The sequence below is a fragment of the Gymnogyps californianus genome, chromosome 5 (assembly GCF_018139145.2).
Source record: "Gymnogyps californianus isolate 813 chromosome 5, ASM1813914v2, whole genome shotgun sequence".
Lineage (NCBI taxonomy): Eukaryota > Metazoa > Chordata > Aves > Accipitriformes > Cathartidae > Gymnogyps > Gymnogyps californianus.
Window position 1 is genome coordinate 19,236,525 of NC_059475.1, and position 22,558 is coordinate 19,259,082.

Consider the following 22,558-nt stretch of genomic DNA (forward strand, 5'->3'; position numbering starts at 1 on the left):
TGTAATACACATTAATTATCTACACTGGTATAGTTCCGTGTGACCTGCACAGTATTCGGACGTGTCAATAAAGAGCTACCAAGCCAATCACTTTCTTCCACCTAATTGTCTATTGACTTTATTATTCATCTACGGTTTAAAAAATTGGCGATTTATTTTTGAGACATAACTGATCTCATTCATCCCAGTTTTTAGAAAGGTTTACTTTGGAGCTATTAGTCAGTCTGTGTCAGCAATAACTCAGAGCAAAGATAGGTGCTATGCAAAGGAAAATTTAGGAAGCCTGTCTACTACATCCACTGCAGCTCTCTGTTTTTCACTTACTCTGTGCATTGTTTCAGGGAGTCCCTGCAAGTCCTTCCACTTGCTCTTTCATGCCCAAAGCATGTTGTCCACTGTTCTCCTTCTCTTGAATTGAGGGTTCCCATTTCCTCTTTCCCAGCACTGGGACTGTATCTGTGATACAGATCCATCCTTCTCCAAGGCAGGGTCTCCAGTACGTCCTCAGCCACAGGTTCTGTGTGCCTCCATGGTTTGCCTTGGCTTATGTTTCCCTTCCTTGTTTCCTTGCCTCCTTGTCTCCCCATGCTAGGACCAAAGTCTGTCCATTCGTTTGCTTCTCTTTCTTTTTTTTTTTTTTTTTTTTTTGTTATGCCACCAAACTCTAGGTTGGTTTTGGCCTCTGTCAGAGTGGTTCCAAAGAATGGTTATCAATACGGTGATAGGCACTTTATATATATAAATATAAAAATATAAATATAAATCCCTGTCATTATCACCTCTCAGTCTTCCCATGTGCCACACATTACATGTCTTTCATTCCCTTCTTCCTCATCATATTAGTTTTTCCTCTTTCAGTGAGTTGTATGAAGTGGCTGGTGGCACAGACTTAATACACACAGTTTTCCAGGGAAGAGGGTAGCTGCTGGGATGCTGAGATGCAGGCTTTGCATGGAAAAACAACTAATGATCTTGAAGCAACATGCAGGGAATCTGTTACTTCAGGGGGTTAACTGTGGACAAGGAGCTGTTGTGGACCAAAGAAGTGCATAATAATTGATTTTATATTATAGACAATCTCTTTTCCCTTCTGCAGAATGAGTGGGAGAAGAATAATTTCCTAGCTTGCCTGGGAAGGCCAGAGAGTGTCACTCACCAAACTGGTCATGAATTCAGTAGTAGTGCTGCATTGGGAAGCCTGGTGGGTTAGGTGGAAAGGAGGTAACAGAGTAGTATGCCACCTGGGGCCTCATTGGAAAGCAGAAGAGCCTAAGGACTGGAAAAAGCAGACAGTGAAGTAACAATTTGTCAAGAGGAAGCTGGGAGGAGGTAGGGATTTTTGCCAGAAGGAAGTGTGATGTTACTAGTGATCCTCAGGGAGAACTCAGTGCTCACCTCTGAGTGGGGGAGTATACAGGTTGTTATTGTTCTGTGAAAGAAAAACGGGTGAGAAAGCAGGCTAAGCTGCTGCAGGGCACCTGCGAAAAGCCTATGTTGTTACCCTGTTACTCCCTCTACTGAGCTGTCCAAACTGTAGGCTAGGAGAAAGGTCATCACCTTTAATTTTTTTACTGTTCCCCTTACTGATCCTAGAGCAGTTATTTTTAAATTGTGTAAAACATGTTGCTTGGCATTATACAATCTACAGTCAGATCTGTCATGGCTGGTTCAAAGTACAGTGTAACTAAAACTGCATTGTAACCTGTCAAAACTTGTAGATTTACAACAGTGCAATTTCAGGTTTGAGATTTATGTATGTTGTGGTGGGCTCTAAAATATGAGACTAACTGGTTTGGAATACTTCAGATAGATAGTCTCTGTCAGATAAAGAACTTTCAGAGCTACAAAATATGTACAGACTCAAAGATGTGCTTGCTTAGTGGAAGCTCACTAATTGACAGCATCTGAAGTGATGTGCTTGGAACACTTTTAGTATTTGCTTTTGAGTGCCTTTCATTCAAAGCAGTATCAAAACTCTATAGGGGGTTAGGTGCCACAGTCTAGATGATTGACTTTTGACCTGGAGCTATTGAGAAATGGCTGTACTAGGATGGGAAGCACATATTTTACGGGGCCAGCAGCTCTCATGTGAGAGATTCAATGAAAAGTCAAAGGAGACACCCTGTAAAATGCTTAAAATTTATTAATCATCGTTACTTTTTTCATAAGGAACAAAAATAAAACAATATTCCAAAACAAAATAGAAGAAAATATACCACACCCAGATAACATGACTAAGAAATGGGATAACATTAATTCTGAAAGAAATTACCCAATAAATTTACTTTCCAAAAACAAAATAAATAGCAATGGTTCAACTGTTAAAAGCTTCCTAGGAAAGAATTTACATTATTATTATTATTATTATTATTAACTTTTGTTTACAAAAATCCTTCATATGCCCCTGTTGGCAAAAGAAAAAATATATACTTCTCCTGTAAACAGTTAACCACAGACAAAAAAATTCCGTATTTTCATACAGTTACTATGCTGATGGTGTTATGTAAACAAAGAGTAGTGTGCAGCAGCTTCTCATGATAGGATTTCTTTTTTTCTCATGAGAATATATAGGGAAATATGCCCATCATAAATTGTTCAAAATATTGAAGTTTACAGTTTTGAGAAGGTATGGCTTTCTGCAGTCTAAGTTTTCCTTAATGCAAAAGGAAAAATAAAGAAACAGAGAGGTACAGTTTTCCTCGGGTTGGGTTCGTTTGTTTGTTTTCTGGACTTTAGCTTTTGATTTGTCTCAATAAACTGGAATGAAAATGTTATAAAAAAGGTCAGTCTACATCAACGGAAATATTAGATATTGTCAAGGGTCTATATTATGGCACCACAGGCAAGCTTCAGGCCAGAAAAGAATGTTGTTCTCATAACAGACTTTGTGCAAGTGTAAATCCAGCTCTCAGTCTTACGATACAGCACTTCTCAGAAGACAAACAAAGAGAAAATGTCAAAATGACCTTATGCTGTACCTCTTACGGTGTAGAAGAAAAGACATGAAAAACAATGGGATATATATTGGTAATGAAAACTGAAATAATGTAGACATATTGAGTTTGTATGCAGAAAATATCTGTTCATCCAAAATTTTAGCTGCTTTTGACACTTTTGTATTTTTTCAAAGTTTTTTTCTAGTCTTATGTTCAACCCTCGTTTGACTTCTCTCTAGTTCTAATTTTAGACATTCACTTGTTCCTGAGAGGCCTTTATCTGGTTTGTTGCCCGTTGGGTGCTGACTTGGGGAATGCACTCAGTGGTCACACAGCTGCATTTCTCCACATAGGTGTAGAAGTGATCAAGGTAGGTTCCGTCACTGCACGTCAAAGTCACGTTTCTTTGGCTGGTCTTGATTTCCTGACAACACGAGCATTTATGTTCCATTGTGTTCGCCTCTGGAGAATATCTGATTGCAAAACCAACAAAAGAGAAAGATTCAGCAGTTATGTGAGAAATACCACTGCCCCTCCCACCCATTACTAAATATAACCAGAAGTTGTGTGCTTGCATGTGGAACTATTGCTCAATATTACCATTCTTACAGTATTGTGGTGAAATATAAGTAAGTTGCTCCTCATTATAAAAATGGATGGATCTAGCTCTTCACTAAGGCATCGAAAAAGTAAATGAATTAATGAAGATCACATATTAAGCCAGTTCAAAATGAGAGAATAGTGAGAAACAACCTCACTTTTACATGGGCAAAATCAAAACTCGGGTCTATTCACTATGACACTGAACAGGCTGTTAAAACATTGTGAGTCTTGAGGTAATTAAGCTAGTACAGCATCATGTCTGTTAAAAATTCTAGTTAGCACAATGGAAACAGCTGATGACTGGGTGGATGTTCGACAGATTAGAAAATCACTTGCAATTTGCTTTATGTAACTAGTGTAAAGAGTAGAAGACAAGAGACCACAGTTATCTTTTATACCACTTACCGTGAGTAAGCATCACAGCTGCCTTCACAGTATGTCATCTCAACAGGTGCAGGAGATACACATCCATGATATCTGATGACAGTAGTAGTATTGTGCTTCATACAACCTGAGGTTGTCACAAACCAAGGGAAAATAGGTTAAAATATATGTGCATATAAATAGATATCTGTGTATGATAGACAGGCTGTAGTAGAAAACTGAGATGGATGGAGCTGAAATAGGAAATTAGGTCACAGTGCATATCTCTTCTAATTGCTAAGGGCCAAATGATGACTCTTGCTGCTTGTGTTATCAATGAATGAAAAATTCCCTTTTGCTTATGCAACTTCGGTGCACGATGCAGAAATAAAGAGCAGTACTGTGGTAACTGCTCAATGCACGCCCATCTTTCAGGATTGGCTTCCCTTTCTTCCTTAAAGAGAATGTATCTATGGAAGTTGGAGAATAGTCATAATCCTCTACCTCCCACAAAAAGGCTAACATTTAACAGTAGGGGATGGGAAAGTTCACCATATCCATGTTTTCCAAGGCCCTAATGTATGTGCTGGAAATGTTCTGTTCCTTTCTTTTTCCACCTGTTTCCTTTCTCACCCCAGTGTGAGGCAGTGGTCCCAAACTTGGTCTGTTTGCCTCTTCTGTCTATGCATCTACCATGCAAGATGGACGAATATACCTAATAAGGCACATATTATCATTACTTACTCTTCAGTTTTCCTTGGCACTCTTTACAGCAGCCATCATCAGATAGCTTGATGTCATCCTTGAATGGGAAAACAGAAAAAGATAACTCAGATTTCATGTCTTCATACTAAAGCAGAGACTTTCCCTGCTTCCTAAATTTCTCGGGCACCAGAAAGTTTTTTGTATTGACATGGAATCTAATTTCAAGCAAGCCTAAATATTAAGGGCACATAACTACTTTAATTCAATATTAATAAGAGTTTGTTGAAAGCTGACATTGAGGGGGACTGGAACTGCTTTGCTGTCACCAGAGTTCAGTAGTAAAATTTCAGAAATAAAGTTTGTAGCACATGGGGGATATTTTTAGTGACCAAAGTCAGTACAGGTGAAGGATTATGTCAGACAGGGTAACACAATTAATGAAATAACTGACTCCCCAGAGATGTGGGCCCGGTTCTAATCTACCCTGAGCTGTATTAAGTTGAATGAAGTTGTGAACTGAAGTAGCTTATTTTCCTTCACCTTCGCTCTCAATAAGTGAATTCTAAAAGACAATGTATAGTCTTAAATAATTTAGGAATAAAAATCCCATTATTTTTCACTAAGATTCTTGATTCTAGGTCACCTGACACTTTTAGGAATCCAAAACATTACGCTGTACCCTTTTCTGTAGTGCCCAATCCTCATTAAGGATTGATATATCACCCATTTTAATTTTGATTTGCTTTTCTGAAATGAAATTTGACGGGGACCAGATTCAGAGAGGATAAAATGAGAGCTACATCCTGTGTGATGCTTCTGCTAGGTATTTTCCTTGGATACCATGATCCTTCTATCGCTGGTGTTAGCCACTGCAACCTTTTCAAACATGAGAACTGGTAGAAGAGTACTTACTGGATCACAGTCACCAGGGTTAAAGGTAGGACAGTTTTTCTGTAAGACGACTTGAATGAACTGGTCATCATATTTTTCACATGTGTAAGTTGTACAGTTATCACCAGGTGGGTTCCAGAATTCTCCAACCTGAAAGTAGTTAAAATTAAAGTGAATAAAAATGTTCTTACATAAAAATGAAATGAAAAAAACCCCAGTGTCTTATTGTTGCTGCCTACTGTGATTTGATTATTTCGAACAATTTCCTTGAATTCAAGCTGATAGTTACTTGTCATATTATCATACTGCTGTAAGATTTTTTCATTAACCAAGTGAAGAGGCTGTATTATTATCTGGATATGGACATGCTTTTTGTGTGAATAGGATAAGTATGTAGACTCATTTGGAAAGATTAACTTGTGTTTCAATGGTTTTGTCATCAGAATTTATGGGTATGTCCATTCAGATACATGGCAGAATTTCTGCTGGCTTCACTGACTCATCCTGTCCTAAAGCTCTCAGCTAACTTGAGATTGGCTGTTTGGAGCAGAAAACTGCCTCTAGAGATAAAATTATCCTTTGAGCAAAATGGGTGGTATGTTTTCAGAGCTGAAGGCAAATAAGGGCCCATTGCTTTCACCTATGTATTTTTCTATGTTGATTTCTGAAAGCCATTGTTCAGTATCACAGTTGCTTCCAGAAGTCTTAGTAGGAACTGGAGTTTCATGGCTTAGGGTACTGTTCAAGCTGTGTGAGATAGTCCATTCCCTGCCTGAATAAGCATTTGTCTAACATGAGAAAAGATGCAGCAAATAAATGTGACAAAGCCAAGGAGAGGAAAGAGTGAAAAGACTAGCAGAGTTCACCAAAAGTGAACTAAAAGAGGGATAGTTACTTGGAGCACACGTGTAATGTTGTCTCCCACAGTGACTATACAAGCCGCTGCCTTGCACGTGCCACAGCACTGTCCAGGTTTCTTTGTATACTTATAACCCTGTTTTGAAAGAAATAGAGAGGAAATGACATTGAGTCAGGACACTGACCTTAACTGGATATTTGAGCTGAGTGGGGTAGGAATTACTGACAGCAAAGTAGCACTCACCGCTGGGCAGTATGTGTCACAGATAACAGGCTTGCACTTGACAGTAGCGTGGTGAGGGCTTGAGTGAGAAGATTCAGAGCAGGTGCATTCTTCACAGGGGCCTGATGGAATGACAGCTCCAGGCTAGGGGAAGTCAGAAAAAAAAGTTATGATTAGTCAGTAAAAGCAAGTTACTTTGTGTATGTACGTCACAGACAATACAAAGCTGAACTATGTATGGGCTAAACTATCTGTAAATACAATTTTGGTTGTTTTACTTAAGCAGAGTTTCTGTTGTTGGTAATATCCATTTTGGAATTAAATTCTGCTAATGCAGAAAGGAGAGCAGAAAATGCTTTTGCTTGTAGGGCAGGTGTTGATATGCTGACCTCGATTAAATAATTAATAACGTTTTATCTCAGGCCTTTCTGCAAAATATGGTCCATGATAGGAGACTCAAAAACATTTCACTGTGAACCTATGTCAAGGTGTATTTTTATAGTGAGTTACTCTGTGTACTTACTGCATAGTAGGTTTCATTGACTACACATCCGTGTCCTGTAAAGAAGGAAGAAAGATGCTGTCATAGAGATGTAAGTTTTAAGAAGCAGAAGTACGTGAAAAAACTGCTGCTTTGTTGGCCCAATATGATAACACAGGTAATCTGCATCTTTCTCTTTTAAGGTTTTTGTAGTCATAAACTTAGAAAAATATGGCTGTGAATAACACATGAAGAAGGTGCATAGTACTTACTGCATTCAAAGGTAGGACAGCATTTTCCAGGCTGCATTATTGTGACTACTTCCTGTCCTTCTGAGCACTGGGGTGTGACCTCAGGGCAGAGACTAGTGTTGCAGTCTGTTTAATGTAAAAGAATATAGAAAATAATGAACTCAGAACCTTTAAATGAAAGTAAATTTTGTTTTGCATGAACTTCAGAAGTTTCCCATGGGGCAAATATGGTGGTGTTTACACAAGCTGGTTTAATGACTAGTTCAGTATATTTGCCCAGCTATCTTTAAAGTGAATGGGCTTTTCCATAACCTTTATAAAACAAAGCATTGTCTGAGAACAACAGAGTGGTGATACCTGGAAAGAGATACTTCCAAAGAGAAATTTGTACCAATTGGGAAATCTGATGACTCTCAGAGTTTCAGGAACCTTCTTGAGCAATTTTTAAATGTTCAAGACTTTTTTTTTTTAAGACAATTTTTTTTTTTATATTGGTCTTTGAAACAGAAAATGCTTTGAATAGTTTTCGAATATTGTTTCAGGTGAGGCAGCATTAAAGGTTTTCAATGTTAAATTATAGGAGATTTCCAGTTACTTTTCTGTGTCTAACTATGTAAAATCTTTTCATCTTTAAATTTGTTCTCGTCAGGCATCTAGTAAATGCTCTGCAAGAAGGTCCTAAGAAGTGAGATGAGGGAGAAAAACATTATGAAATCAATGCAAAGTATTAAAAAAATGAGAAACTATTGCTGTGGTTCCCCAAAATGAATATAGTATATTCCCCGTGATAAAGAACTAAGACAAGTACTTACAGCACTCAGTCCTGGTACAGCATGGATCTTCTGGCATCTGTATCTGAACAGGCATGTAACCTGGTTCATCACAAAATACTTGCTGTGTCAGAGAACATTTATGTTTTGTACAGTGCACTTCAAGAGTATTTTTGTCACAGACACATTCCTGGCAATCTTTTGTCCATTTTTCTCCTGGCTATATAAAAAAGAAAAAGAAAAAAAAAAGGAAGAAAAAAATTATATAGAAATTCAAATGAAAATAATTGTATTTTTTTCTAGTTGACTTATTCATGGGTACAGTGATACCTGATTACATCAGCCTTTTTATATTTCTAGTATTTTTAGATTTTATTAGAAAGCCTCAAACTGAAGCCAATTAGGGGAAGATACTGGAGGCCACTGAAGGTTCTGAGCGTGTTCACACAGCTATCACTTTGTATTTATTAGTAGTGTTAGTATGAGGGATACAGGAGGTCTAAAGGAGAAGTGATTGAGCTTTGCATGCGTTTTTGAATACGAAATTATACGACATACTCATTTGCACATTAGGTTAGAGAGAAACTTCTATAATTTGTATGCAGCTGAGGAACTAAGAATGCAGACTATCAACATTATCAGCCACAGGTAAACTTTGTTATCCATCTGTCCCTTCATTTCTAGTAACTTTAGTGAGCCAAATTCGTGGAAATAAAAGAAGCACATATGCCAAAGTTCCACTACTACCATCTATCTCTTTTTTTTTTTTTCTTTCTCTCTTTTTTCTTTTTTTCTTCCCCCCCCCGTATGTGAGGTGGTGGTTTTTGAAAGAATATCCCATCACTTACTGTTAAATTTCTCAGGGAGTAATGTGGTTTCTGCTCTGGCACTCATAATTATTTTTAAGACTGAAAGGGAACGAACATTTGAAAAAAAACCCTAAAGTCTCCCCCAACCTAAGCAAAACTTTGTTTTTATGAAACATTAAATATCCTCTTGCTTCATTTGTCTGTGCTTGATAAACCACATTGATTCTGATACTCACCCATCTGGATATTCCATTTGGTTCCCTACAAGCTGGAAAGAAAAAAAACAAATGGAGATTTACACCACTGAAAACTGACATAAAGGAGTAAATTTATGCAGTTTCAAATACAAATACTGTGAAGATAGAACTAGCAAGAAAATGAATATGCAGACTAGTTATTCTGAAATGTAGAATTCTACCATCTTGGTAGGTCTCATGTAAGGAAGGAAGACGGAAAAAAGGTAATGTTGATGATTATTTGATTTTTAGATGGGGAGACTAAAGGAGCTTAAAGAGGCTGATTTGCCCATGATCTGACCATGTAGAAGATGGCAGCAGAACACAGGCCTCCTGACTATCGATCCTGATCTCTATTTATTCCCCAAACTAGCTACAGATTACTTACAGCATTCAGAGACACAGATGTTGCTGTCTTTACTCATGAGTGTCTTTCCTTCAGGACAGAAACATCCTTCGGTTACTCCATAGCCAGGAAGCTCAACAAAGCTAGAGTGGGAGGAATGTATGTATTTGAGTACAACATTTTTGCAGTGAAGCAGGAGAGAGAGCAGCATATGTAGAAGGTCACCATGTCAGATACAAGGGAGACAAAAGAATTTACATTTTCTGAAGTGCGACAGGAAGTGCATGTTCATAGAGCTGATTGATATTTATGAATCTTGAATAAATAATCCAAATTCACAAGACATTTCATTATGAATTAACTCCATTTTCTAAGGAAAGTAGATAGGTAAAAATACAAAAAAAGAAAAATATAAGCAGTTGTTTTGAGGTGGTTTTTTTGTCTTTCTATACCTTGGGTCACAGGTAGCAGGATTAATGGGCCCACATGGCTTGTATACCATGCTTGCTGGACAGTTGTATGCTGTATGGAAAAAGAAAAAAAAAAATAAAAAATTGACAGTAGATGCATTTTTGCAGCAAAAGTGACTACAGCTTTGCCGCCTTCATCTGCAGCTTCTGTGGGTAAGGACATCACTGTATTTTTGTAGGCAGTAGTCAAATGTTAGATGTAAGATATGTTTACTGAATAAAACTCTAATTACTATCACTTCTCACACGTATTTTTGAGTTCTGCCATACTTACGGCATGTATTGTTGGTCCTTCCTCTCCAGTCAATGCAGACACCTCTAGCAGCACACTCTGTAGCATACATCTCCAAACTGGAACACTGCATGGATTCATCAGCTATGCGACATCCATCGAAAACACAGCCTTGGAAAAATGGTTTTGGTGGTATCACGGCATGGCATTCTGCAAAAATCCTGCAGACAGAAAAGAAACCAAACCCCTTTTATGTTAACCAGTCATTATATAAAATCTGTTCATGTCAGACAGCACTTCCCAATTAATGGCACATGACTCTGCTTCAGGAAGGAACGTATTGCGAGAAACAAAATCCTAAGAATGGCCAATAATCTGGGAGATAGATTCAGGAAAGGAAAGGTTAGGAAATTTGAAGCTCCATTTTTTTTCTAAAGAGGTTAATGGTCATAGTGTTTCTGTATGTGTACACAACTTTTCATCAGTCTCACACCAGAAATTTCATGAAAAAGGGAACTGCATCAGATTGAGGAAAAAGGGATGATAAAAGTAGCCAAGAGGTAGAAAATTGCACATACAATAGCTCATAACCTATTAGACACTACAGCAAGCATGTGTAAGAGGGCCTTTGTAAGTGACCAAGCTGAAAAAAATCTTTTGTCAGAGCTCACACAAGTGTAGGAAATACTGCAGGAAACAAGCCTTTGTGCTTTTGGAGCTCCATGATCTACATAAAATGTACAAAGAATGAAGGATGCTTTTTGGCTGAGATGTTTCTGTCTGCTCTATTAACCTGGTTGGTAACCAAATTCTTTATGGTTTGTACTGAAGGCTCACTTCAAGTTTAGAGTTCAGTCTTTACTTAATAGTGTAACTAAAAGTGAGTGAGCATACCCTGGAAAGTAGGGAGGGAGGAAGATAACATAAATCTGTGTGGTTGCAGCCCAGGGAGTATGGATTTTAGTGCTTGCTGCATCCCTGATTTTCTGACTTCACCTATCCTTGCTCAGTTATCTTTGCTATGCAAGTCATTAAAGAGGAGCAGTTTCTTTTGCAAAGACCTTTTACTATATATATCCTGTCATTAAGCTGACATTTTCAGCTATTATCACATGCTAAGGCCATAGTTCTTAATCTTTTTTGTAAGATACCGAGACAGTTTTGTCTAGAAAGAGTGAATTCATTCAGTTTTTTTCTTACTTGCTCAAGATAAGCTTGCAGAGATGAGGCGTTTCACACTGAGGCTTTGGTGAAGGTGTGGTTACAATTGGTGGTATTGGTACTCCATGGCATGACTTGTTGTTATCAACGATCCAGTGATGAGCCATTTGAGGACAGGAAGAAATGATCTTACCACTTGGTAAGCGGCATTCATCTAATTTATTATTTGTACATGTTCCTGGAAGAGAGAAGCTATGTAAGTCTCATAAGCCACATCAGAGATGCACAATATGTTATTGTGCTGATATGTTTAAACGTGATGTACTCATGAAATATATAAAGTGCCTTGCTTCATAGGGAGTGCTTTCTTTACAGTTATATGATCTTTAATTTAGGTTAGGGAAAAACAAACAAACCTAAAACTCCAGCCCCAAAGTAAAAAAACAGGTTGGTGAAATATTGAGCTTTTGATCGTACAGAAGTTGAAGAGCAAAACTGTTTTCATTTCCATTTTACTGCTGTTTAAAAATTTCTGTCAATCATGAGACTGCATAGCCGAAGTGTGTGAGAATAACCACGGTAGGGTGGGGAAAGAGTCCCACGTCCAATTAGTGCATCTGTCTTACCACATTGTCCTTCGGTGTTGTTGCCAAATTTGCTGTATGGGAGTTTCACGGAGAAAATCAGCCCACTAAAGGTGATAGTTGCACCAATCTCTGGTATTTCAACAATCATGTTGATGCCAAGTGTGGAGAAAGAAATGCCATCTTTTTTGAAGCCTGGTTTGACAATCTTTTGGTTGAAGTACATCTGAATGCAGGGTTAAAAAAGCCACAACTTCAGAATAAGCACTGCTTCTGCCTCATTGTTTTAAATAATATATTTTCGAATCTTCATAATCATGCATAACTCCATATTGTTGTGCATCACATCCAATGGCCATTGGCATCGCAATAACAGCATATATATGCATTAATATCTCAGCTTGTATTGCTATATTGCTACAGTGTGATAATAATATAAGTGGCCTCTATGTATCGTGTTTGTGCAGATTGTGTGCTAATACACAGCATTCTAAATCCAAGTATTTTCTTTGTATCCCTCATCATTTTATTTATTGTAAACATTTTTCATATGAAAATGAGTGGTAGTTTTCTTTAACTACAGAAATATTCCTGCCATTATTATGTAATAACTTTGCTGCAAAATCACACTGTTCCTATACTACACGTGGCTTGGCATTGGAAGAGTTGTCTGAATTCAAAATGAAGTCAAATGTCCCTGGTGCTGATTTCATGTAGCGGTTGTATTTATTTGTTAATCTAAGCTGTTCCATTTGCAACCTGTATCTTATATGAGCTAATGAAGGTGGACATATTTGCTTACTAACTTTTTGTCAGGAATTATTCTGCAACTTTCTTCTCATTGAATTGGGATAAAGTAAGACTTAAAACTGTCAGTTACTGTTTTCTTTCACAGGGAATCACTGGACTAATTGTTTCAGCATGCCTTTCTGACTGTAGGTAAGGAGAACTTGGCATGGCTCTGTAGGGGAAGAGTGCATATTGAGACAAACTTTTCCTCCCACCTCTTCGTGTTTTCTAATCAACTAATAAATTCCCTAGTGTAACAGTGGGACTGACTTTTCATTTTTGCTGGCTTGCCAGCACTACTTTAGGATCATAAAGGTGAAGTGACACCCCCAGTCACCCCTTTTCTTCAGCTATACCTCTCTTCCCAGCAGGGAGTTTGAGGGGGAATCATGTCATGGCTCTGTTTGGTGCCTGAAGTTCCCTATGCAGAGGAAGCAGTCCCTAGTCATCCAGCTGATAAGGGGTACATATACCCATCTTCACCATGAGAGAAGAATCACACTTGTGACTTGCATTCGTGCTTCTTCGTAATGTGTTTGTTTACATAAGTGAATGGCACAATGTACTATTTTTCATGAAACCGGAATCTGTTTCTGACATTTTGTTCTTAGAAACTGGTGTAATCTTTTTTTTCCTTAATGATACCCTCTGCCCTCATCACCTCCGTGATATGATATTTCTAACAGACTGTATTTCAATCAGTAGAGAATCAGTAAGGCCTATGGACCTTATTTCTTTTTTGCAAAAATAGAGAAATAAAAAATGTGTATTTTACCACATTGGTCATCACACCATTCATGAGTTTACGGGTCAGCACCACTTCTGCAGATTTGTAGAAAATAATAATGGATTTAGGGCAGGAAAGTCCATCTTCTGCATTGCAGTAATAATTGTCAACGTAAACACGGAAGTTGTCATATTTAGGTACAATCTGTTTCACCAGGACGTAAGTGCAGTTTTCAAGGAAAGTATAGTAGGTTCCATCAAAAGTAATATAATGAGGATCACCCCATCCACTGCACACACCTGGTAGAGAGAAAGTATTTAGAAGATTAACATGAAAATTAATGTAGAAGAGAGACTTTAGAAACTGAAGTGAATATACTACAATTTATAGAGCAACCCTAAGAAAACAAAATGCCCATATAATCTGTGCAAAGTTTTGCTTTTTTCAAAAAAGGTTATTCCTTATCTACTGGTGCTTACATTGACACTCATATTGGTAACAGCAGCCATTTTCATCAGGTACCAGCATTGCCGGATATTTGTTCGCACAGGTGATTTCCTTTACAGGCGGGCAGTGCGTTGGAATTACTTCTACTTTGTGGTCTCCCTTACAGAGGACTTCTGTACAGTTGGATAATTTGTATCTTTGTCCAGGCTGCAAAATGAACAAAAATTGCTGTCACAGGAGTTTGCAAACAGATATGAACTTTACTCATATTTTTATTTTAATGGTATATTGTTTCCAGTAATGGTGATGTTGGAAAGGAAATTAATGTGTTAGTTCTCTTCAATTTGTAGTACTAATGATTTGTAATGTTGACCAGAGGTATTCATAATTCTGAACATGATATGGAGGATGACAAACTGTTTTGTTTTCCAAATCTAAAGCAAAGACTAAAATGAAAATATTCACTGATATTCACAGGTTGTCAATATTCTACACAATTAATTTTTTTATGCTAAAAGGAGGTGGGAACCTTAACTCCAGCTATTTCTTCTGCATAAGGAGCTCTTGTGAGGTTTGAGGGGATAGGTCTTAGGTTAAGGGAACTGATGTCCTTTATACTGGCTACGTATACTGTACTCCACTATCAGCACAGGTCATCACTATCAAAAAAAAAAAAAATGTACAGAAGTACAGGTAAGAGGGCAGGAGAAGAGAAACAGATACAAGCCTCCACAGTAGCTTAAATTTTTCTGTTTAGTGAAGAAACAAAATGCACAGGAAAATTTCCTCTATTGTTTCAGTAAGAAGGTTTGTTATTTATGCAATGCAGTGCATCAGAAAGTGTTTTCCGAGCACTGAAGTAATTAGAAAAGATTATTGTAGCTTGCTTTCTCAGTATGAAAAAAAATTATAAAGAAGGCATATACAAATTTTATGTCATGTACATTGCCCATCACTAACAATACTTGTTCTGGAAATCTGCACATATAAGGTTTAAAGACTGCAAACTGTTCCTTTCAGGTATCAACCTAACATTGATGTTATTTCAACAATCATAACATAACGCAGAAACTACATACGAGTAGAGGAGGGTAAGTAGCAGAAACACAGCCGGGAAAATGAGTGCTAGGCAGAGGAACTGATGTTGTTACGGTAGACCATTCAGGGGAAGTAGTGGTTAGAGGAGTAGTAACATTACAAGGTACAGTGTGTCGTTCAACTGTACATGTTGGACTACAGATGGCGTAAAATCTACATCCATCATTATCCGTTCTGTTGTAAATCAAATCACCTGAAAAAAAAAAAAATGCAGTAAGATACAAAGAAAAAAAAAGATTAAAAAAAAGTTCAAAATTTAGAGACCACCCTACAAAATTTCCAAGTAAAATTTGTGAATATATTGTACATGAAAATTAGGAAAAATGTGAAGAAAACTAAACACAAAGCATTAAATATGAGATAAATAGAATAATAAAAAAGGTAAACTAACCGGGTGAAAAAATAGCATCGCCAATTTTACAAAAACATGGTGTTGATACAGGCGTAGAAGAAGTGGAGATGCAGCATGGTTCAGGTATGGTAGTAATAGTGGTACGGCTGGTGGTGGGCAAGGGGCTGGTGGTTGGGCAGTTGTAGTTAGGGCTGCAGCAGAGGACGCGGATCTTGTAGTTGAGGCACATCTTAAATTTGCCAGTCTGGTCTTCGTTCTTGCACACCAGTCCAAAGTGGACGTCGCACTGCACGACCTGTCCGACGTATTGGATGGAAACCTCGGGGTAGTCCTCCGCCCGGCAGTCGATTTCCTTTGGATGTTGACAGACTTCCTTCCCGGCGGCGCGGATGTGCTGGTAGGTTTCGAAGTCTCCCTGGCTGGGCCCCGAGGAGGGGAAGTCGACGTCGAACCATTCGCTCCAGGAGCACAGTTCGGGTTCGCAGGCGGTAGTGGAGTGGGTGGTGGGTGGTGGAGGTCAGGCTGGTGGAGGATGGGGTAGGTGTCGGCGTGGGGCTGTGGTGCTGGTGGAGGTTTGCGGCGTGGTTTGTGAGGAGGTGGGCCGCGTGGTGGGGGAGTAGGTTGTGGAGGTGGAGGTCGTGACTGTGGTGGAGGGTGGGGCGGTGCTGGCTGATCTGTGGGTGGTGCTGGTGTGGGCTGGTGGTGGGCAAGGGGCTGGTGGTTGGCAGTTGTAGTTAGGGCTGCAGCAGAGGACGCGGATCTTGTAGTTGAGGCACATCTTAAATTTGCCAGTCTGGTCTTCGTTCTTGCACACCAGTCCAAAGTGGACGTCGCACTGCACGACCTGTCCGACGTATTGGATGGAAACCTCGGGGTAGTCCTCCGCCCGGCAGTCGATTTCCTTTGGATGTTGACAGACTTCCTTCCCGGCGGCGCGGATGTGCTGGTAGGTTTCGAAGTCTCCCTGGCTGGGCCCCGAGGAGGGGAAGTCGACGTCGAACCATTCGCTCCAGGAGCACAGTTCGGGTTCGCAGGCGGTAGTGGAGTGGGTGGTGGTGGTGGAGGTCAGGCTGGTGGAGGATGGGGTAGGTGTCGGCGTGGGGCTGGTGGTGCTGGTGGAGGTTTGCGGCGTGGTTTGTGAGGAGGTGGGCCGCGTGGTGGGGGAGTAGGTTGTGGAGGTGGAGGTCGTGACTGTGGTGGAGGGTGGGGCGGTGCTGGCTGATCTGTGGGTGGTGCTGGTGGTGGGGCTGGTGGTGGGCAAGGGGCTGGTGGTTGGGCAGTTGTAGTTAGGGCTGCAGCAGAGGACGCGGATCTTGTAGTTGAGGCACATCTTAAATTTGCCAGTCTGGTCTTCGTTCTTGCACACCAGTCCAAAGTGGACGTCGCACTGCACGACCTGTCCGACGTATTGGATGGAAACCTCGGGGTAGTCCTCCGCCCGGCAGTCGATTTCCTTTGGATGTTGACAGACTTCCTTCCCGGCGGCGCGGATGTGCTGGTAGGTTTCGAAGTCTCCCTGGCTGGGCCCCGAGGAGGGGAAGTCGACGTCGAACCATTCGCTCCAGGAGCACAGTTCGGGTTCGCAGGCGGTAGTGGAGTGGGTGGTGGTGGTGGTGGAGGTCAGGCTGGTGGAGGATGGGGTAGGTGTCGGCGTGGGGCTGGTGGTGCTGGTGGAGGTTTGCGGCGTGGTTTGTGAGGAGGTGGGCCGCGTGGTGGGGGAGTAGGTTGTGGAGGTGGAGGTCGTGACTGTGGTGGAGGGTGGGGCGGTGCTGGCTGATCTGTGGGTGGTGCTGGTGGTGGGGCTGGTGGTGGGCAAGGGGCTGGTGGTTGGGCAGTTGTAGTTAGGGCTGCAGCAGAGGACGCGGATCTTGTAGTTGAGGCACATCTTAAATTTGCCAGTCTGGTCTTCGTTCTTGCACACCAGTCCAAAGTGGACGTCGCACTGCACGACCTGTCCGACGTATTGGATGGAAACCTCGGGGTAGTCCTCCGCCCGGCAGTCGATTTCCTTTGGATGTTGACAGACTTCCTTCCCGGCGGCGCGGATGTGCTGGTAGGTTTCGAAGTCTCCCTGGCTGGGCCCCGAGGAGGGGAAGTCGACGTCGAACCATTCGCTCCAGGAGCACAGTTCGGGTTCGCAGGCGGTAGTGGAGTGGGTGGTGGTGGTGGTGGAGGTCAGGCTGGTGGAGGATGGGGTAGGTGTCGGCGTGGGGCTGGTGGTGCTGGTGGAGGTTTGCGGCGTGGTTTGTGAGGAGGTGGGCCGCGTGGTGGGGGAGTAGGTTGTGGAGGTGGAGGTCGTGACTGTGGTGGAGGGTGGGGCGGTGCTGGCTGATCTGTGGGTGGTGCTGGTGGTGGGGCTGGTGGTGGGCAAGGGGCTGGTGGTTGGGCAGTTGTAGTTAGGGCTGCAGCAGAGGACGCGGATCTTGTAGTTGAGGCACATCTTAAATTTGCCAGTCTGGTCTTCGTTCTTGCACACCAGTCCAAAGTGGACGTCGCACTGCACGACCTGTCCGACGTATTGGATGGAAACCTCGGGTAGTCCTCCGCCCGGCAGTCGATTTCCTTTGGATGTTGACAGACTTCCTTCCCGGCGGCGCGGATGTGCTGGTAGGTTTCGAAGTCTCCCTGGCTGGGCCCCGAGGAGGGGAAGTCGACGTCGAACCATTCGCTCCAGGAGCACAGTTCGGGTTCGCAGGCGGTAGTGGAGTGGGTGGTGGTGGTGGTGGAGGTCAGGCTGGTGGAGGATGGGGTAGGTGTCGGCGTGGGGCTGGTGGTGCTGGTGGAGGTTTGCGGCGTGGTTTGTGAGGAGGTGGGCCGCGTGGTGGGGGAGTAGGTTGTGGAGGTGGAGGTCGTGACTGTGGTGGAGGGTGGGGCGGTGCTGGCTGATCTGTGGGTGGTGCTGGTGGTGGGGCTGGTGGTGGGCAAGGGCTGGTGGTTGGGCAGTTGTAGTTAGGGCTGCAGCAGAGGACGCGGATCTTGTAGTTGAGGCACATCTTAAATTTGCCAGTCTGGTCTTCGTTCTTGCACACCAGTCCAAAGTGGACGTCGCACTGCACGACCTGTCCGACGTATTGGATGGAAACCTCGGGGTAGTCCTCCGCCCGGCAGTCGATTTCCTTTGGATGTTGACAGACTTCCTTCCCGGCGGCGCGGATGTGCTGGTAGGTTTCGAAGTCTCCCTGGCTGGGCCCCGAGGAGGGGAAGTCGACGTCGAACCATTCGCTCCAGGAGCACAGTTCGGGTTCGCAGGCGGTAGTGGAGTGGGTGGTGGTGGTGGAGGTCAGGCTGGTGGAGGATGGGGTAGGTGTCGGCGTGGGCTGGTGGTGCTGGTGGAGGTTTGCGGCGTGGTTTGTGAGGAGGTGGGCCGCGTGGTGGGGGAGTAGGTTGTGGAGGTGGAGGTCGTGACTGTGGTGGAGGGTGGGGCGGTGCTGGCTGATCTGTGGGTGGTGCTGGTGGTGGGGCTGGTGGTGGCAAGGGGCTGGTGGTTGGGCAGTTGTAGTTAGGGCTGCAGCAGAGGACGCGGATCTTGTAGTTGAGGCACATCTTAAATTTGCCAGTCTGGTCTTCGTTCTTGCACACCAGTCCAAAGTGGACGTCGCACTGCACGACCTGTCCGACGTATTGGATGGAAACCTCGGGGTAGTCCTCCGCCCGGCAGTCGATTTCCTTTGGATGTTGACAGACTTCCTTCCCGGCGGCGCGGATGTGCTGGTAGGTTTCGAAGTCTCCCTGGCTGGGCCCCGAGGAGGGGAAGTCGACGTCGAACCATTCGCTCCAGGAGCACAGTTCGGGTTCGCAGGCGGTAGTGGAGTGGGTGGTGGTGGTGGAGGTCAGGCTGGTGGAGGATGGGGTAGGTGTCGGCGTGGGGCTGGTGGTGCTGGTGGAGGTTTGCGGCGTGGTTTGTGAGGAGGTGGGCCGCGTGGTGGGGGAGTAGGTTGTGGAGGTGGAGGTCGTGACTGTGGTGGAGGGTGGGGCGGTGCTGGCTGATCTGTGGGTGGTGCTGGTGGTGGGGCTGGTGGTGGGCAAGGGCTGGTGGTTGGGCAGTTGTAGTTAGGGCTGCAGCAGAGGACGCGGATCTTGTAGTTGAGGCACATCTTAAATTTGCCAGTCTGGTCTTCGTTCTTGCACACCAGTCCAAAGTGGACGTCGCACTGCACGACCTGTCCGACGTATTGGATGGAAACCTCGGGTAGTCCTCCGCCCGGCAGTCGATTTCCTTTGGATGTTGACAGACTTCCTTCCCGGCGGCGCGGATGTGCTGGTAGGTTTCGAAGTCTCCCTGGCTGGGCCCCGAGGAGGGGAAGTCGACGTCGAACCATTCGCTCCAGGAGCACAGTTCGGGTTCGCAGGCGGTAGTGGAGTGGGTGGTGGTGGTGGAGGTCAGGCTGGTGGAGGATGGGGTAGGTGTCGGCGTGGGGCTGGTGGTGCTGGTGGAGGTTTGCGGCGTGGTTTGTGAGGAGGTGGGCCGCGTGGTGGGGGAGTAGGTTGTGGAGGTGGAGGTCGTGACTGTGGTGGAGGGTGGGGCGGTGCTGGCTGATCTGTGGGTGGTGCTGGTGGTGGGGCTGGTGGTGGGCAAGGGGCTGGTGGTTGGGCAGTTGTAGTTAGGGCTGCAGCAGAGGACGCGGATCTTGTAGTTGAGGCACATCTTAAATTTGCCAGTCTGGTCTTCGTTCTTGCACACCAGTCCAAAGTGGACGTCGCACTGCACGACCTGTCCGACGTATTGGATGGAAACCTCGGGGTAGTCCTCCGCCCGGCAGTCGATTTCCTTTGGATGTTGACAGACTTCCTTCCCGGCGGCGCGGATGTGCTGGTAGGTTTCGAAGTCTCCCTGGCTGGGCCCCGAGGAGGGGAAGTCGACGTCGAACCATTCGCTCCAGGAGCACAGTTCGGGTTCGCAGGCGGTAGTGGAGTGGGTGGTGGTGGTGGAGGTCAGGCTGGTGGAGGATGGGGTAGGTGTCGGCGTGGGGCTGGTGGTGCTGGTGGAGGTTTGCTGCGTGGTTTGTGAGGAGGTGGGCCGCGTGGTGGGGAGTAGGTTGTGGAGGTGGAGGTCGTGACTGTGGTGGAGGGTGGGGCGGTGCTGGCTGATCTGTGGGTGGTGCTGGTGGTGGGGCTGGTGGTGGGCAAGGGGCTGGTGGTTGGGCAGTTGTAGTTAGGGCTGCAGCAGAGGACGCGGATCTTGTAGTTGAGGCACATCTTAAATTTGCCAGTCTGGTCTTCGTTCTTGCACACCAGTCCAAAGTGGACGTCGCACTGCACGACCTGTCCGACGTATTGGATGGAAACCTCGGGGTAGTCCTCCGCCCGGCAGTCGATTTCCTTTGGATGTTGACAGACTTCCTTCCCGGCGGCGCGGATGTGCTGGTAGGTTTCGAAGTCTCCCTGGCTGGGCCCCGAGGAGGGGAAGTCGACGTCGAACCATTCGCTCCAGGAGCACAGTTCGGGTTCGCAGGCGGTAGTGGAGTGGGTGGTGGTGGTGGAGGTCAGGCTGGTGGAGGATGGGGTAGGTGTCGGCGTGGGGCTGGTGGTGCTGGTGGAGGTTTGCGGCGTGGTTTGTGAGGAGGTGGGCCGCGTGGTGGGGGAGTAGGTTGTGGAGGTGGAGGTCGTGACTGTGGTGGAGGGTGGGGCGGTGCTGGCTGATCTGTGGGTGGTGCTGGTGGTGGGGCTGGTGGTGGGCAAGGGGCTGGTGGTTGGGCAGTTGTAGTTAGGGCTGCAGCAGAGGACGCGGATCTTGTAGTTGAGGCACATCTTAAATTTGCCAGTCTGGTCTTCGTTCTTGCACACCAGTCCAAAGTGGACGTCGCACTGCACGACCTGTCCGACGTATTGGATGGAAACCTCGGGGTAGTCCTCCGCCCGGCAGTCGATTTCCTTTGGATGTTGACAGACTTCCTTCCCGGCGGCGCGGATGTGCTGGTAGGTTTCGAAGTCTCCCTGGCTGGGCCCCGAGGAGGGGAAGTCGACGTCGAACCATTCGCTCCAGGAGCACAGTTCGGGTTCGCAGGCGGTAGTGGAGTGGGTGGTGGTGGTGGTGGAGGTCAGGCTGGTGGAGGATGGGGTAGGTGTCGGCGTGGGGCTGGTGGTGCTGGTGGAGGTTTGCGGCGTGGTTTGTGAGGAGGTGGGCCGCGTGGTGGGGGAGTAGGTTGTGGAGGTGGAGGTCGTGACTGTGGTGGAGGGTGGGGCGGTGCTGGCTGATCTGTGGGTGGTGCTGGTGGTGGGGCTGGTGGTGGGCAAGGGGCTGGTGGTTGGGCAGTTGTAGTTAGGGCTGCAGCAGAGGACGCGGATCTTGTAGTTGAGGCACATCTTAAATTTGCCAGTCTGGTCTTCGTTCTTGCACACCAGTCCAAAGTGGACGTCGCACTGCACGACCTGTCCGACGTATTGGATGGAAACCTCGGGGTAGTCCTCCGCCCGGCAGTCGATTTCCTTTGGATGTTGACAGACTTCCTTCCCGGCGGCGCGGATGTGCTGGTAGGTTTCGAAGTCTCCCTGGCTGGGCCCCGAGGAGGGGAAGTCGACGTCGAACCATTCGCTCCAGGAGCACAGTTCGGGTTCGCAGGCGGTAGTGGAGTGGGTGGTGGTGGTGGTGGAGGTCAGGCTGGTGGAGGATGGGGTAGGTGTCGGCGTGGGGCTGGTGGTGCTGGTGGAGGTTTGCGGCGTGGTTTGTGAGGAGGTGGGCCGCGTGGTGGGGGAGTAGGTTGTGGAGGTGGAGGTCGTGACTGTGGTGGAGGGTGGGGCGGTGCTGGCTGATCTGTGGGTGGTGCTGGTGGTGGGGCTGGTGGTGGGCAAGGGGCTGGTGGTTGGGCAGTTGTAGTTAGGGCTGCAGCAGAGGACGCGGATCTTGTAGTTGAGGCACATCTTAAATTTGCCAGTCTGGTCTTCGTTCTTGCACACCAGTCCAAAGTGGACGTCGCACTGCACGACCTGTCCGACGTATTGGATGGAAACCTCGGGGTAGTCCTCCGCCCGGCAGTCGATTTCCTTTGGATGTTGACAGACTTCCTTCCCGGCGGCGCGGATGTGCTGGTAGGTTTCGAAGTCTCCCTGGCTGGGCCCCGAGGAGGGGAAGTCGACGTCGAACCATTCGCTCCAGGAGCACAGTTCGGGTTCGCAGGCGGTAGTGGAGTGGGTGGTGGTGGTGGAGGTCAGGCTGGTGGAGGATGGGGTAGGTGTCGGCGTGGGGCTGGTGGTGCTGGTGGAGGTTTGCGCGTGGTTTGTGAGGAGGT

General features: G+C 45.2%; 1 protein-coding gene across 1 annotated transcript in view; it reads right to left on the reverse strand.

Annotated features, from left to right (window-relative positions):
- Positions 1-6,596: 6,596 nt before the first annotated feature.
- The window catches only part of LOC127016504 (mucin-5AC-like), a 41,825-nt gene continuing 25,863 nt past the window's right edge, over positions 6,597-22,558 (reverse strand). The window contains 16 exon segments of the mRNA XM_050897029.1: positions 6,597-6,723; positions 9,925-9,994; positions 10,217-10,395; positions 11,375-11,573; positions 11,962-12,145; positions 13,484-13,734; positions 13,915-14,089; positions 14,962-15,173; positions 15,372-15,849; positions 15,976-18,066; positions 18,110-18,651; positions 18,654-18,801; positions 18,804-19,344; positions 19,377-19,524; positions 19,527-20,361; positions 20,364-22,524. Of these exon segments, the coding sequence (XP_050752986.1) occupies positions 6,597-6,723; positions 9,925-9,994; positions 10,217-10,395; positions 11,375-11,573; positions 11,962-12,145; positions 13,484-13,734; positions 13,915-14,089; positions 14,962-15,173; positions 15,372-15,849; positions 15,976-18,066; positions 18,110-18,651; positions 18,654-18,801; positions 18,804-19,344; positions 19,377-19,524; positions 19,527-20,361; positions 20,364-22,524 (8,341 nt within the window).